General features: G+C 43.0%; 1 protein-coding gene across 2 annotated transcripts in view; it reads left to right on the plus strand.

The window, feature by feature from the left end:
• The first annotated feature begins 7,172 nt into the window (after positions 1 to 7,172).
• Positions 7,173 to 14,084, plus strand: part of BEND7 (BEN domain containing 7) — a 46,375-nt gene continuing 39,463 nt past the window's right edge. For both annotated transcript variants that reach the window (XM_057366448.1, XM_057366449.1), the window contains exons 1-2: positions 7,173 to 7,519; positions 11,256 to 11,339. In XM_057366448.1, the coding sequence (XP_057222431.1) occupies positions 7,459 to 7,519; positions 11,256 to 11,339 (145 nt within the window). In that variant the 5' untranslated portion in view covers positions 7,173 to 7,458. The remainder of the gene's footprint in view (positions 7,520 to 11,255; positions 11,340 to 14,084) is intronic.

The following is a 14,084-nucleotide window of genomic DNA, read 5'->3' on the forward strand; positions in this document are numbered from 1 at the left end:
GCTAGAGGGAAGATTAAGGAAGAAATTGGGAGTAGGATTCCACCACAGGTGTCCAAATCCCACTGCAAAGACAAGGAAARCTCATGGGGAAAGAAACAGCAGAAAAAAATGGTTTCCACATTTCTAACAAACATAAGTCTTTCAAAAAGTACCACATCTGTGTATCATGAAGGTGTCGTTTGGTTTGTTTTGTTTTTCAAAGTATCACTTGATTCATTCTCATGGTAAGTCAACTCCTGCAACTCCTGTCTGCTGGGACACACATCTGTAATACACTGTTAAATTAGTTAGGAAAGTAGTGACATCCATATGGATATTCCTGGTTAGTAAGGCTAGTGTGGCTTTTAGAAACAYGCTTTAAATAACTGTTTGACTGCTAGTTATCCTCTGGTTTTGACAAAGGGATATTTAGAAGCATTGTTTAGGCTGTCTATAGGATACATGATAGGATACATGAATCTTTCCTATCCCAGCAGCTTTATTATAACTAAGGTGGTGTGAAAACTCACTGTTTCTTCTAAAAAGCTTTGCATTTAAGAATAGATAATTATTGCCAAACTGGCTGATGTGTGAAATATCTGAGGAAAATTCTGTTGTTTGTAGYTCAGCTTATGACACTGTGTCATCAGAGTCCCTAATGAATTTGTCCCAAGAAGTCACTAGGGAGACTGTGCTTTTTTAACCATAGAAGCCATTTGTGGCTGTTAAAGAATACAAAACATCTTGGAGGAAAATGGAAAAAAATCACCCTGCCTTTTTTTGTTGTTTTGTTTTTGGCTTTTGGCTGTTGTAGGTATTTTTGTAGCTGTTCTTTTTAGCACTCCAGCAGTGCAGGGCAAATGATGTGAAGCATTGAACATATTTACTCCCAGCATCAGCCTGCACTACAAGCRCCCAAACAACAAAGTCTTTCCAGGAAAGGTGCAGTTACAGGACTAAGCCCTGCAAATGCAGGTTGGATTGTCAAATTGCATGCACTGTGTTTTAGATCTATACAATTCTCCTATTTCAACCTTCCCCAAAGCAAGGTCTATACTTAATAACCCTTGGGTTTGAGGCATTTTTGCTGTATTAACAGACATCACCACCCAAAACACCAAATAGATCTTGCTRGATAGTAGAAAAGTACATTAAAAACATCTATTTTTCTTCCATTTTAATGCRTATAGAAGATAAATGGTTGAGCATAAAGTATTGTATTTCTGACTTCATTAGCTTCTATTCAACACAGGCAAGAAAGCTCTCAAAGTTATTACTAAATGATCATAGTTCTGTATTGTCAGTTTGATCCCTGCAGGATGTGTCCATCTCAGAGAAAATGCCCATGCAGGTGCACTGGCTGCCTCAGCAGAGAGGTCAGGGATTGAATGGRTGATGGAGTCTTCAGTGTCTACACATCTCTGAAGGTAAATCCAGGGGGGGCCACATTAATGAAAATGCTGCTGTATGTATCTTACTGCTGAATAAAAGCACCATTTTCAGATGTTGTCAGTCTCCAGCCTGACAGGATTTGAAACTCACATAATCTCTCTTTAAAAAGTGCATGTGTGAGTAGATTTTGAACTCCATTGTACCTTGCAATGAAATTTCATTTTTTAGAGCTGAAAAGCAGGCAGGTGGTTATGAATGTGTCTGAAGCTATTTCTCCAGCCKGAAATGTAAGTACTGTTGGAAAACATTTAGGAAAATAGAACATCTTAGTAGGAGCTGCAGCAACTTTCCATGAATTTATTTTAGCTTGCATCAGTATTCTGAGCTACAGGGATTATAATTTAGTAGAGAAACTCTCATTGGGAGAGGGGATTGATGGTGTCGAGGCAGCAGCCCTGTGAGTTGACAGGGATGCTAATATAGCCACAGCAGAAGTTTAGAGAGCAGATCAGAGCAGCTGGGTGGGCTGATAGAGAGGATCAGGGCAGCCCAGAGGAGCAGTAAGAGGATCCAAATAAGTGGATTAGTAGCATACCAAAGCACACATTACTTTTAGTTTTCAAACTCCCATTGATTTTACTGCAAGTGCATTTACTAAATGTGTGGCAGGAGAAAMAGAAGAGGATCAAGGCAGAATCGAGACACAGAGTGTAGGTCCCTGTGGCAAGCTGGAAATGGCGAGAAGCTGGGCTGGGAAGGCACAGCGTAACATCCTCACATCAGGCTCAGACAGGACTTAGGGGAGGATGGCTGCTGCCTGGGCTTCATCCCACAGCCTCAAGGAGCTGTCTAATAGTGTTAAATGCTTTTGTTCCTGCAGCTGATGCTGCATTCATTTTCCATCCGTAGCTCCAGCGATTGCATTGCTGCACTCTAACGTCTGCCTTCAGCTGCTGTGACTGAAGCAAACTGACACAGAAATGGAGGTGTGATTAGCAGCATGACCCTMCTGGAACTCTCTCTAGCCCAGGCTCACTGGGCTGCTGGACCCTGAGCTGAGCTCGCTGCAATTTGTGCCTGCGGCATCCATCAGAACTGGGACTGCTGACGCCTGTGCTTGGGCTGCCATGACTGACATTGACTCCAGAATGACCCAAAGCTCAAACGTGCCCTTTCTGAGGACACCAGCCTGGTTATACACTTCATCTCTTTAGACAGAGGTGGTAGCAATGCAAAGACACATCCAGATTAAAATTTCTAAGCAGTATTACTCTTTACATAGAACAAAAATTCAAAGTTCTGAGCAAAATAATAAGCCCTACTCACATTGTCCTCAGCACTCTTGAAGCGCATGGGTTGTACAGGCAAAATTAGTGCAGCTCATGGTTTCTCCATGTTTCAGAGAAGCAGAGGATGTCCATGTATATGGTCAGATTTCTTTTACTCTTCTACATTCTCTTTGAATGAAAGCATTGTTGAGACCTTTTCTTCTTCATCCTCCAACTATATCTGTTGCTCAGACACCTTKGTCTCCTCTCCACTCCTCTTAGAATTAAAATCCACACACTGGTTTGTCCTAGAGAAGAGTTAATACCTTAAAATCCAATTATCCCACAAGTATTGGATCAGAGTGGATGACCATCAAACTTTGTCTGTTAGACTACAGTGTCCTTCCTTGCTGTCTTAGTCCAAGCTGCACATAAAGTGGTAGGGTGGGAGAAAAGTCCRGCCTTTATAGTCAAAAGGGGTTTACATTCTGATAGGGAAATATTCAGAGGGTTTGTGACTGCACACACAAAGAACACTTTGTACATAGATTCAGTTTTATTCTTTATTGTTGGAACAGTTCTGGAATGTTTTGGTCTCCCTGAGCTAGCAAATAGATGAAAACRTTAGTCTGTCCTGTAATTTCTTTCTTTAAAATTTATATGAGAAAGATTAGCAAGCAGCAGAATGGCAACAAGGCATTTCAAAACTCCRTTCCAAAGGAAAAAAAGAGAGTAAGGACTGAGACACAAGATCTCAAGTACTGTGACTTAAAAGGTATAGAAAAAACTTAAGAAGTATGGAAAACAACTTAAACTGCACTCCTAACTTCAGAATTCTTCAGGGTACCCAGATACCTTCCTCTCTAACAACCCAGTTCTAGGATATGCCAGCCTGGGAGCCTTCTGAAAGGCAAGGTTTGTAGTAAGAGAGCAAAGCACAACGTGGCCTATTGTCGGCTTGGGAGCCAAGGATTACTGCCTACATATGACATAAGACCACAAAACCACCACTGRAAATGCTGCTACAGTTTATAAAATCCTCAGTGCCATTCATTACAYATAACTAACCAAAATAGCTTATCTATTAACCTGTCACCTATGCAGCTCCTGGTCTCCAATTTACCTCTTCACCCTTCTCCTGCTTCCCAATACCACACAGAACCTCATCAGACTCCAAGATGAGTGGTAATCATGGTGCTATTAACATGACAGCCAGCAGCCTCTTCCCACTTCACACGGCCTCACATGGATTCCTTGACATTAGACTTTAAGCCTCAGATCAAATCATTGAGTTTMTGAGACTTTCTCCAGTGTAATTTTTCCAACTGAAAAGCTGAAGGAGTTCTTAGTACACTCATTTCATTCTCCTCAGTTCTAGGACTCTTTAGTCATCTTTGTCCTACACCACCTTACTTCTGAATAATAAAATATTATAATGAACTGGACATACCTGGAAACAAAGAAAAAGACTGGGACATCCTCAGTGAAGAGCACTGCTGCTGTTAATATTGAAAGATTACTAAATTAACTATATTTAATTGGTTAGCTCATGGTCTGAAATGAAAAAGCACATTACATATCAGAAAATCGTTGAAAAAATTACTATCAGTTACAATGGGGAGAGCATACATTGAAAGTAACTTGAAGCATAATAAAATGTTAACTAAGAAATAATCAGGGATGATCATACTGATTTGGGACATGTTGCAAGATGAAGCCCTTATTTAGTTAGCTAATTTCATGGCATTTTGAAAAACACATTACTCAGTTAACAGTTTGAGAAAATCCTTTGAAACCATTCATGAAAACATACAAAATTCTCATAATTTTTCATACTGACACCAGAAGAAACGGATCTATGGGTTTTTAATACGTAATAATAACAACATGACACCAAGACAGAAACTGAAATAAAAGATGAAATTTAAAACTGCCTGCCCCACAGAGCCAGAGCATTTTATCCTAAGTCACTTGGCTGCCACAGCGATGCAGCCAGCGACTATCTAGGGTGATACAAGGCAGCCATTCTAACGAGATAAAGAGGACTTTCATCTCTGCATTTCTCCAGCTGGAATAATGCAATGGTGGCCTGTGACAAACGAGCAGATGATCCCAGTTTTAGGATGCCCACCCCAAAATGCCCCAAAGCAGGCTCACAGCACCCTATACATGGGAGCCTTTGCATTTGTGTAGTTTTTTTCTAAGTCCCAGCTGAGAAACACCAGCAGCGCAGGACAGAAGGCTGTTTCCAGCTACTGGATCCTCCTACGTGTTGTGTGGATAACTACAAGACTTTGACCTAAAGTCACCTTGTCCTAGTTTCTAATTCACTTTTATGCAGATGAGATGGCAGGATTGGGGCCATTGTATCCACACTGGCTCCTACTTTCAGAAATGAAARCCACAAGATTTACTCATTTGAGTGACCACAATTAGGTTAGTTTGCAAGATTAGGCTTATTCTGCATGAAAAGGAGGTATCTCTCTGATTCACAGAARGGAAAATGAGAAATACCAGTGGAAAAGGGGATGTGCTAACTCTTGTAAAACATTGCTGGAAACTGCATCACCCAGACTGAAATGTCATTTCARACCACGAGTGTCCTTTTAAGCAAAAAAAAAATCAGCACAGGGAAGGAAAAACTAAAATGAGTAAGCAGCTGATAAAACAATACCATCACTTTTTCATAAATTATACCCAAAAATGTTTCACAAAATTGAATAACAGAGGAAAACAGAGAAGACATTTTTATTTTTGTAGCACATTCCTTTGGCAAATGCAGGATAAAGCCCATCATGTGAGCTGAACTGTAAATGAGGGCCTTATGCTTTATAAAAATTCTCCTATTGTCCCAGGAAGGATGAGAGTCAAACACAAGAGTTTCAGCAATGCTCTAAGTTTTGTAAATAGTTAGTTAGCAGACAGGAATCAGCAGACTTTTGGGGAGGGAAAAAAAAAGAAAAAAATACTTCTCTTGTAGAAAAAATTTCGGCACACTGCTGCCGCATTTCAGACCCGACTTCATTACACTGTACCAGAGATCAGTTGGACCCACACAATCCAGCAAACAGCATATGACATCCATCTACCTTTGCTGCTTCAGCATCCTCCCAAAAATATATAATGCAGGATTTTAAATAGTACGTTAGCCCAGTTTCCTTTCACAAAGTCTTACAGAGAAGTTTAGGAAAATTCCAAAAGTAGCATATTGATTGCCTCTGGGATTTTCCACTTAGCAATTTAATAGAAAATTACACCCCTACCCAATCTGTGAGGTTTCCATAACGTCCCTCGTGAATTTAATTTTCCAKCATATAATAAATTTTACCATTAGGCATATTTTCTGATATTGCTTCACCATTAAGGCTATTTCTCAATTTTGCTTTTCAGAACGTCTACCTTCTGTGTGGYGTGTCTGGATGACACGTTGCACCGAAAAATTCAGGTCTGACTATGTCTATGCACACAGTTAGGATACAAATCACTACTGTTAGTATTCAATTTGTTTCCCTCCTGCTAATTTTATGTCACTATTCTGAGTGATAGGGTCGGTCAATATTACTGGAGCTAACGAGATTCTCCTGGGTCCTCTGAGGAGACCAAGGGAAGATCTGCATTTGCATCTGTTCAAGTAGGCGTATGCAAGTATCACATATTCCTCTCCTTGTCACAACACAGTCTGACTACATGTAAAACACAAGATGATGATCGGGGCTGTGTTTGCAGTTAGCAGTAGTCATAACTGTAAACGCCTGGGTCCTTTCTCTACAGGCAACAGGCAAAAGCACTCTCGGCTGTAAAAAAAAAAAACAAAAAACAAAACATTCCACCCGCCGTGAATTTAGCACAGTGAGCGAACTGGAAGTGTGGCTGAAGGCGTCAAGTGGAGAATAAATCAAAGCATTAATTTCAGCTGTGTTTGGGCCAGCCGTATGGCTGCGGTGACCTCACGGTGACCGTCGGGAGGGCTGCCAGACGCCCTAAATCTCGCTCCTCTGGAGAGCCGAGACTCTCTTCCTCTTGCTAAGGCGATCCAGTTTTTGGCTAAGGGATTCTCTTCCTCTGGCTAAGGCGATCCAGGTTTGGCAGAGCTCAACATCCCTCAGCCCAGCTGGCGGCTCGGCGCTCTCCTCCAGGCCTCGGTCCATGACACCAGCGGACACATCGCTGCGATAATCCCTGTAAAACAGGGCAACAAACAGGTGTTGCCATCAGTTCCTGAGGTTTACCCACTTCCCGCACGCCAACTTCAACCCCCTCCCCGCCGGAGCCGGCCCGGTCCCACTGAACACGAGGAGTTCCCCCCGCTCAGCCCCTGAGGGGAGCCGCGGGCAGCACGGCGGGGCTGAGGGGGCAGCGCCGGTGCTCGTGTGTGAGGCGGGCGGTGGGAGGGGGACACAAAATGGCGCTGCCCCTCAGCCCCTCGCCCTCAGCCCGCGGCGGGGCCGAGTGGCGGCGGGCCGGCCCCGGGGTGGCGGCGGCTCCCGGCCGGCGGAACCGCCGCCTTCCTTCCCCCAGCAGGTGGCACCGGGGTCCCGGCGCCGGCGGCGAAGCCATTGCGGGCCGCCCTTCGCCGCCGGGCCGCGGCCGCGCAGCCGGCGGGGGGGAAGGCGGCGGCATCGCCCCCACGGGGCTCCCCCCGCCGCACCCCGCTTTCCCTCAAAGTTCGGGGCGGGAGCGGGGGGGAGACCGGAGCCAACTTGTCCCGGATCCCTTTATTCGCCGCCGGAGCCGCCGTCTCTCCCAACCCCCGCGTGTGTTGCTGATCGGAGGGACGGAGCTCGGTCCTGTGTCCGCCCCGCTCCTTCCTGCCCGCACCATGGAGTTCGCCCAGAGGAAGAGGAGCAGGAAATCCCAAAGCTTTAAACTGGTCAACGAAGGTAAGGCGGGGGCGGCCGGGCTTTGTTCGCTGGCCGGGGGCAGCCCCGACTTTTGCCCCGGGGGGAGCGGGGCGTTATGAAACGCCGGCGCCCCCGGGCCGCCGCTCCCTCCCGGCTCTGTTATTGAACTCCGCAATCCTCTGCCTGAACTCCCCCAAACCATTGCACGCTTTTTAAAAATTTTATGTTATTTCTTTCACCCCCCCTTCCCGTTTCCTCTTTTTTTTTTTAATTATTTTTTGCATATGTGTTACGTGTTGTTGCAAAACCACCACCCCGAGCCTCCCCCCCTCCTCAGGTGGACGTGTTATTTTTTTCCAGGCAGACCTTGCACAAAATAAAGTTGGATCGTGTTTCGTGGTAAATCCTGCTTGGGCGGGGGGGAGAAAAGGTAAAATCGGGAAGCGAGCAAAAAATAATGACACTTGAGCAGCGACGGACCTCCTTAGTATTCAACTCTTGTGGATTTATTGTATTTGAGGTGATTTTTTTCCTCCCCTCGGCTGTGTACATCCGTGTATTTCAAAGAAAAGCTGAATCGAGGTTGCTTTATTAAAAATCCACGSAGGTAATTAATTGTACGTGGGCAGGGGAGAGCAGCTGGCGTGTAACTTGTTCGCTCGGGGTGTGTTTGCTTTTGGAAAAGAAGATATTTTAAAAGGGATCGTGAGGGGAGAAATATTCGGATTCATGTCGGGGAAGAAGCACAGCTCTGTGTTTCAGTCTTGTTGTTTTCTTTAATTAAAGGGGGAAAACAATACAGCCTCTGGCAGGCATTTTAACAGGTGGACTTCCCACCCCCAGGGATTTATTTTGGTTGGGGATTTATCCCTTCTCCGGCCGATGTGATGTTTTTGCCCTGACGGATTTGACTTGAGATCGTTTCTCCTTTTGTGTTTCCAAGTATTGGACGGGAATATCTCCATGAAACGCTGTGTGTGTCCTGCATGCCAAGTTCAAGGCAGGTGACTGCTTGGGTGTAATGTCACACTGGTGGAAAGGGGGACACACACACGAGTGTCAAGACTTGCTTTCTGAGAAGCACTCTGCAGAATTACACTCGATGCAAAGAAATTCAAAGGTGGAAATAAACTCACTTGGTGGGAATAGTAAATAATGACTGCYGTATATTGGTAGGGGGTTTTGAGGCATCACACATGCTCCCTCTTAAAACCTGGAGGGGCAGTGACCTGTGGGACATCTGAAATGTGTTGGAGGTCTGTATCCATTAGCAAAGCTATCAAGGGTGTAATTTTTGCATAGAACAGGTTTGGTTTGTGGGTTTTTGATACTGAACATGCTCCCGACTTGGAGGCAGAGTTAGTGCAGTATTGGGCTGGAGCGTGGAGGTGGTGAAAGTGAAACATGGAAGAAAAAAACTGAAATTTTCCTTTGTTTATTACTGTCCAAATAGACCTTTAAAAAGAATATGTGCCAGAAATAGGTGACTGGTTTGCCTATCTCAGTTGCCTCTTTTTACAGGTTTAGATATGCCTCAGTACATGGAACAATCTATTTAACCTTATTTTAATAGGTAAATTMATTTATGACAGTATGTTATTAATAATTATTTTTTCTGAGACTTCTCTTTGGATGTAGAAAGTCAAATAGAAAGCTACACTAAAGAGAGAAAATTATGTCTTTGTACTTCAAGAATGGAGGAGATAAAAATCACATTTTGTATGTGAGTCTGCACTCTCATACTCCTTTCTATCACAGTTGATTAGAAAGATAATTATGTATAAATAGTTGTCTCTTGTAATTGGCCTTTGCCTCTTGCAGGAGTCATTCCGTAATGTCACAGATTAGTGTTTACTGTTGTGAAATTGATATGGTTTTCTAGTGCCTGGACTGTGACATCCAAGGCAGAAGAAGGAAACCAAAGAGAAAAGGCTTTGCTGTGTCAATTTGTTGGTAACACCATCTGCTATTGATGTGTACCCATACAGTACTTATTCTGTCCCAAAAATAACTTCAGAGTACCTTATCACAATGATCAGTAATGACCAAATTGAGAGGAAATCCATTCCTGTGCTAAAAYGCAGGATAAAACAGAGGCCACCTCTGGAGTGGAATGTGTCTTTAGGGCAACAGCTGCAGACCAGCTGAGTTTACAGAGGAAAGTGTTAGAGAAGAAACTACTGTATATTTAAGGACCATGAGCCCATAAGTCATTTAAGTCTTAGTTTCCACKTACTTGCTCCCATAGATCTTGGAATGTCCTTAAGAGGGTGAAGGTGCAGAATCTAGCAGGTTGACCCTGATTGGCCATCAGGTGCCCACCAAAACATTTCGTCACAGCCTCTGCTCAACATGACAGCTAGTGATCATGGATGGCARCGTAAATCCCACCGTTTCAGTCTCACAGAAGAAGCTTTTACTTCCTCAGTGTCATATTTAAACTTCACCTTTACTCATTTCACTTTCTGGGCATGCTCAGGAAATAGAGGAACCCTTTGTGTGGCACCTCATCTCTGACATCTCCAGTTCTGTAGTGTGGTTGTTTTCCCCTCAGTTTCTTTCCAGGCCCTTCTCATTCTATTGCATCGCTTTGTTAGGCTTGATTTTAGTTTACTTTTTGGGTTGTTCCTCCTCTTGTGCCCTCAAGACAGTCGTGCTGTACAAATAAACAGCACGTTACAAAAAGTGACTTCCAGGAGACCTTCCCAGTCCTGTAGCTCTTTAGTCAGAGGTGCAGGTGTACTGCTTGTACAGAGAAAGAGTTGCTTATGCTGCCCTCCGCTTCTGTTACACCTTTTACGTGAATCCCCCGAAGTGCCTTTCCATGAGTCAATCTCTGCCTCACTTTTTGTGAGGCAAGTAAACATAAAACCAGTTTACGGAGGGAGTAGCTGAGAGCAWTGGGAACTGGGAGGGCATTGAAGGAGTGAGGTGGGGAGGTGGCCCTTTCAAGACACTGAATATATTGTTCAGTCTTGAGCGATTTGCCGAAGGACAAAGTGTGTGCCAGTAGCAGAGTCAGAAATAGCATCCAGGAGAGCTGCCTTTAGACACTTCTTTTTTTCACTGAACTTGCTATTCCCTCTGTGCACACGTGTAAACAAAGCTCTGGTTTTACTAGACACCTGCCTGGGGTTACAACAGAGATCATCACAGCAAAATATTCTTTTATTTGAAATAAAAATTCAGTGGTGATTTTTTTCCTTTTTTTTATATCCTGTAACATCTCTGTATATGAGATACCAGTGGTTATTCTTCAGGTCATCACAGACATTCATTACTATAGGTGAATATCCTAAGGTGTCCCTGAGCCTCCTTCAGAATTGACAGGCCAGTGACATCAGTATGAGTCAGGATAGCTGAGTAAAGCTGTCCTGATGTATGTTGATTCCTTGCTGAGGTGAAGTTTGAAAGTTTCCCTTGGTCTCTGGGAAGGTAAAGTTTTCATTMTAAATCTGCTTTCCATCTGTAAAGCAAGAAGCCAGATAATTGGCATCTGGTGGGATAATTTGCTGTGAAAATGAACACAGTAATTTAGGGCAGGCATAGCCATTCCCTAAAATCTGTGAAATATCTGAGCTGAGTCTCTCCAGTGTGAGCAAAGGTTTTTCAGGAGGTGCTGATACAGAGTACATTTTCTGTGGTTAATTTGATGTACATGAAATAAACTGCAGATATATTGATAAATTGTGTAGTAAAAGTGTAGCAATGTGTTCAGTGTTCATTTTTTCCAGATCACTTGAGTTCTAATTTTTTTTATCGTTTTTCATTCCAGATTACCATCATGAGATATATAAGATCTCTGACTACAGCAATGATGTTAATGGGGAGACCAAAGAAACACAACCAGTTTTTTTAGGTATGTGCTTGTGTTGATTAATTTCYGAGCAACATTGCGTGGCCATTTGCAATTAGGGAGGAAAAAACCTCTGTGCAAGCACAGAAAGAGCCTGCCATTGTTTAATATGACGTTCTTTTCAAGACCCTTTTATTCTACGAATTGCCAATATATCCTTTATTAACACTGCTAAAAGTTGTAATTTCAGACATAAATGTTTATTAGTGTCTACACACAGTGCTAATTATCACTCACTCAGAGAGCCAGATGCTGACTCTGCAGTTTTGCAGCTCTGTGCTCACCCCATTTACATTGCATATTCCCTGGCATGCTTCACTGGCAATAGTTTGTGTAATTGGGGTATTACATCTTTGACATCTGGATAACAGAAATTCAATTTCCAGGAAGCTGCTATTTGTTTGGTTTTGCTTCTGCCTTGGGTGGGATAGAGGATTAATGTGCTGTCTTAATGTAGTGTCCTTTCACCTCTGGAGCTTGCTTGCTAATCCTGCCATGGCAAAATTAAATTAAATCAACAGTTAAAAATGTGTAAAGAAAAAGAGAGAAGTAAGATAGAGTCTGCAGCATKATATGTATTACAGTATATCAGTGACTGGCTATCAGTGGACCTTTACCTTTCTTGTGTGCTTTTTTGTTCTGTATAACCCCTCAGCTGCAGAGTGCCTCTTCCTTTCCTGCTTCCAGCTTCTTCCAGTTGCATCCAGGACTTCACCTGGATAAAGCATCTCTTGGCAAAGATTTGGCAGGCTAAATTCAAAGAAGTAAGGGTCAGTTTTTTGACTGTATAAAGCAAGCTTGTGGAGACGTTGTTCGAGCAGGTTGCTTTGCAGCAAGAAATTTGGGGTTGTGTTCCTCTCCTTGGTACCAGCAGCCTAAACACTTTTGTGGAGTGGTTTAAGGCTTCTTTTGTCTGTGTGTGTTGCCCCCTGGAGCCGGCAAGAAGCATTGGAATGTGGRAATCAGCACCTGAAGTCAATCTGCATGCAAAATGCCTTTGTCTCCTAAATTCATGGTGTCGCATCCTCTGTTAGAGGTGAGCAGCAAATAGTAGAGAACAGGAAGATGTGTTAAAATGGGAGTGGGAGCTGCATTAAATTACCTTCTCATCTTCTCACCATTAGGATTTTTAGCAAATATTTCTTCCCTATACCCATTTCCAGAGAGAAGCAAAGGCAGCTGCTATGCTTTGTGTTTGAATTTCATGTTCTGTAAGCACTGTTGGTGAAGTCTGGTAAGCCTGATGGAGTGAGCTACCAGAGGTTTACTTGAAATGCTTTCCCTTGCAATCCTGTCATGATAAAGCTTCGGCAAGAATTAGGCATCAGCCTGGGTGCTCCAAGAATGTGTAGAAGTTTGTGCTTTGACATTTGTGCTGTGAGTCAAAGCAACTGATCTTGATTTTGGCTTGGTTGTGTTGTCCTTAGATTTGTTTGGGCTTTTCTTTTTTAGTATGTCCAGCTTTTTGTTGTGACTGAAGGTGATCTGGCATTTAAGTGCCTGAAGTTAACCTATTTCAAGAGTCAGTCAGAATTTAACCTTTAAGAATGTGAATCCTATCAAGGATCTTCCTTATCAGGYATAGTCAGAGTATAATTGCTGCTTTGCTTGATTTCACTGCTTTATGCCAAAATTTATCTCAGAAGGATGTTTATTCCAACTTTTTGGTTGAGAGTGAAGTTTGTTCTCCAGTTGAAGTGATCCATAGGATCAAGCAATTGAAACTCAGTGTGATGCAGCCTTTTGTATGGAATGGATGCTGTGATCCAGTGTTGAAAGTATTACCTTCAGAGAAGGCGAAATGTTAGTGGCAGTCCATAAATGAGTGAAGCTTTACCAGGAATGGGATGTGTAAATGCCTTGGTTGCACAGCTGAGCACACTTAACTCAAAACTGTGCCATTGAGAAGAGGGGGCTGCTAGGGTAAATGACTAATCAGAAGAATCTTGTTTAACATACAGATAAATTAAGGATGAAATGTCAGGGAAGACCTGTTGAATCTAGATGGTCTTTTTTGCATCACCACAGATGGCCAAAATAGAGGTTTGTGTAAATGTAGGCTGAAAATTGGAGGAAGCTTCAGTGCAGTTAAAGGAACATGGTACTGGACATGCCCTGTGATGGTTGTGATGATGTGGAGTCCAATTGCCTTCTGAATAGAGCTTGGGTAGTTTTCTCATGTGGTGCAGTGTTGGGCGGGGGAGATGGGGTGGCTTGTCCTCTCCCCCAGTCCATTGTTCTGACAAGGTGATGAACAAGAAGTCACGACTTTCTAGATGAAGGACATGCCAACCCTAGTCTTTACAAAATTGCAGGGATATGTAGAATATTACTACTGTATTTTGTGGGTGAGGACTGGCGTGTCTTTCATTTTGAAGAAAAGGGCTTAGTTTTCTGGTAACAGGAAAGACTGCTCAGCTTGAGAAGGAGGAGGCAGCCCAGAGTGAAATGCTTAAACCTCAAACATGAATGAGATTTAAAACAGACCTGACTTCAGTTTTTTCCAGTTATGTCACAGGGCTGCTAGCCCAGACTTGGTATTACAAGCCCATGAGGCGACTATGTACACYTGTGTCTTGTGGACAGTGATGTTTAAACCTAGACTGTCTATTAAAAAAGAAGTCTTTTGCATGCACCATATTGTTTTTTTTCAGTCTTAATATTTTATTACCTTCACAAAAAAAGTGGAAATATAGTATACCTCCAGACTGAGTATTTTTACAATGCTTTCAACTTGAAATTCAGGCT

Source organism: Malurus melanocephalus, unplaced genomic scaffold, assembly GCF_030028575.1.
Source record: "Malurus melanocephalus ecotype Western Australia unplaced genomic scaffold, MMel_1.1 scaffold_65, whole genome shotgun sequence".
NCBI lineage: Eukaryota > Metazoa > Chordata > Aves > Passeriformes > Maluridae > Malurus > Malurus melanocephalus.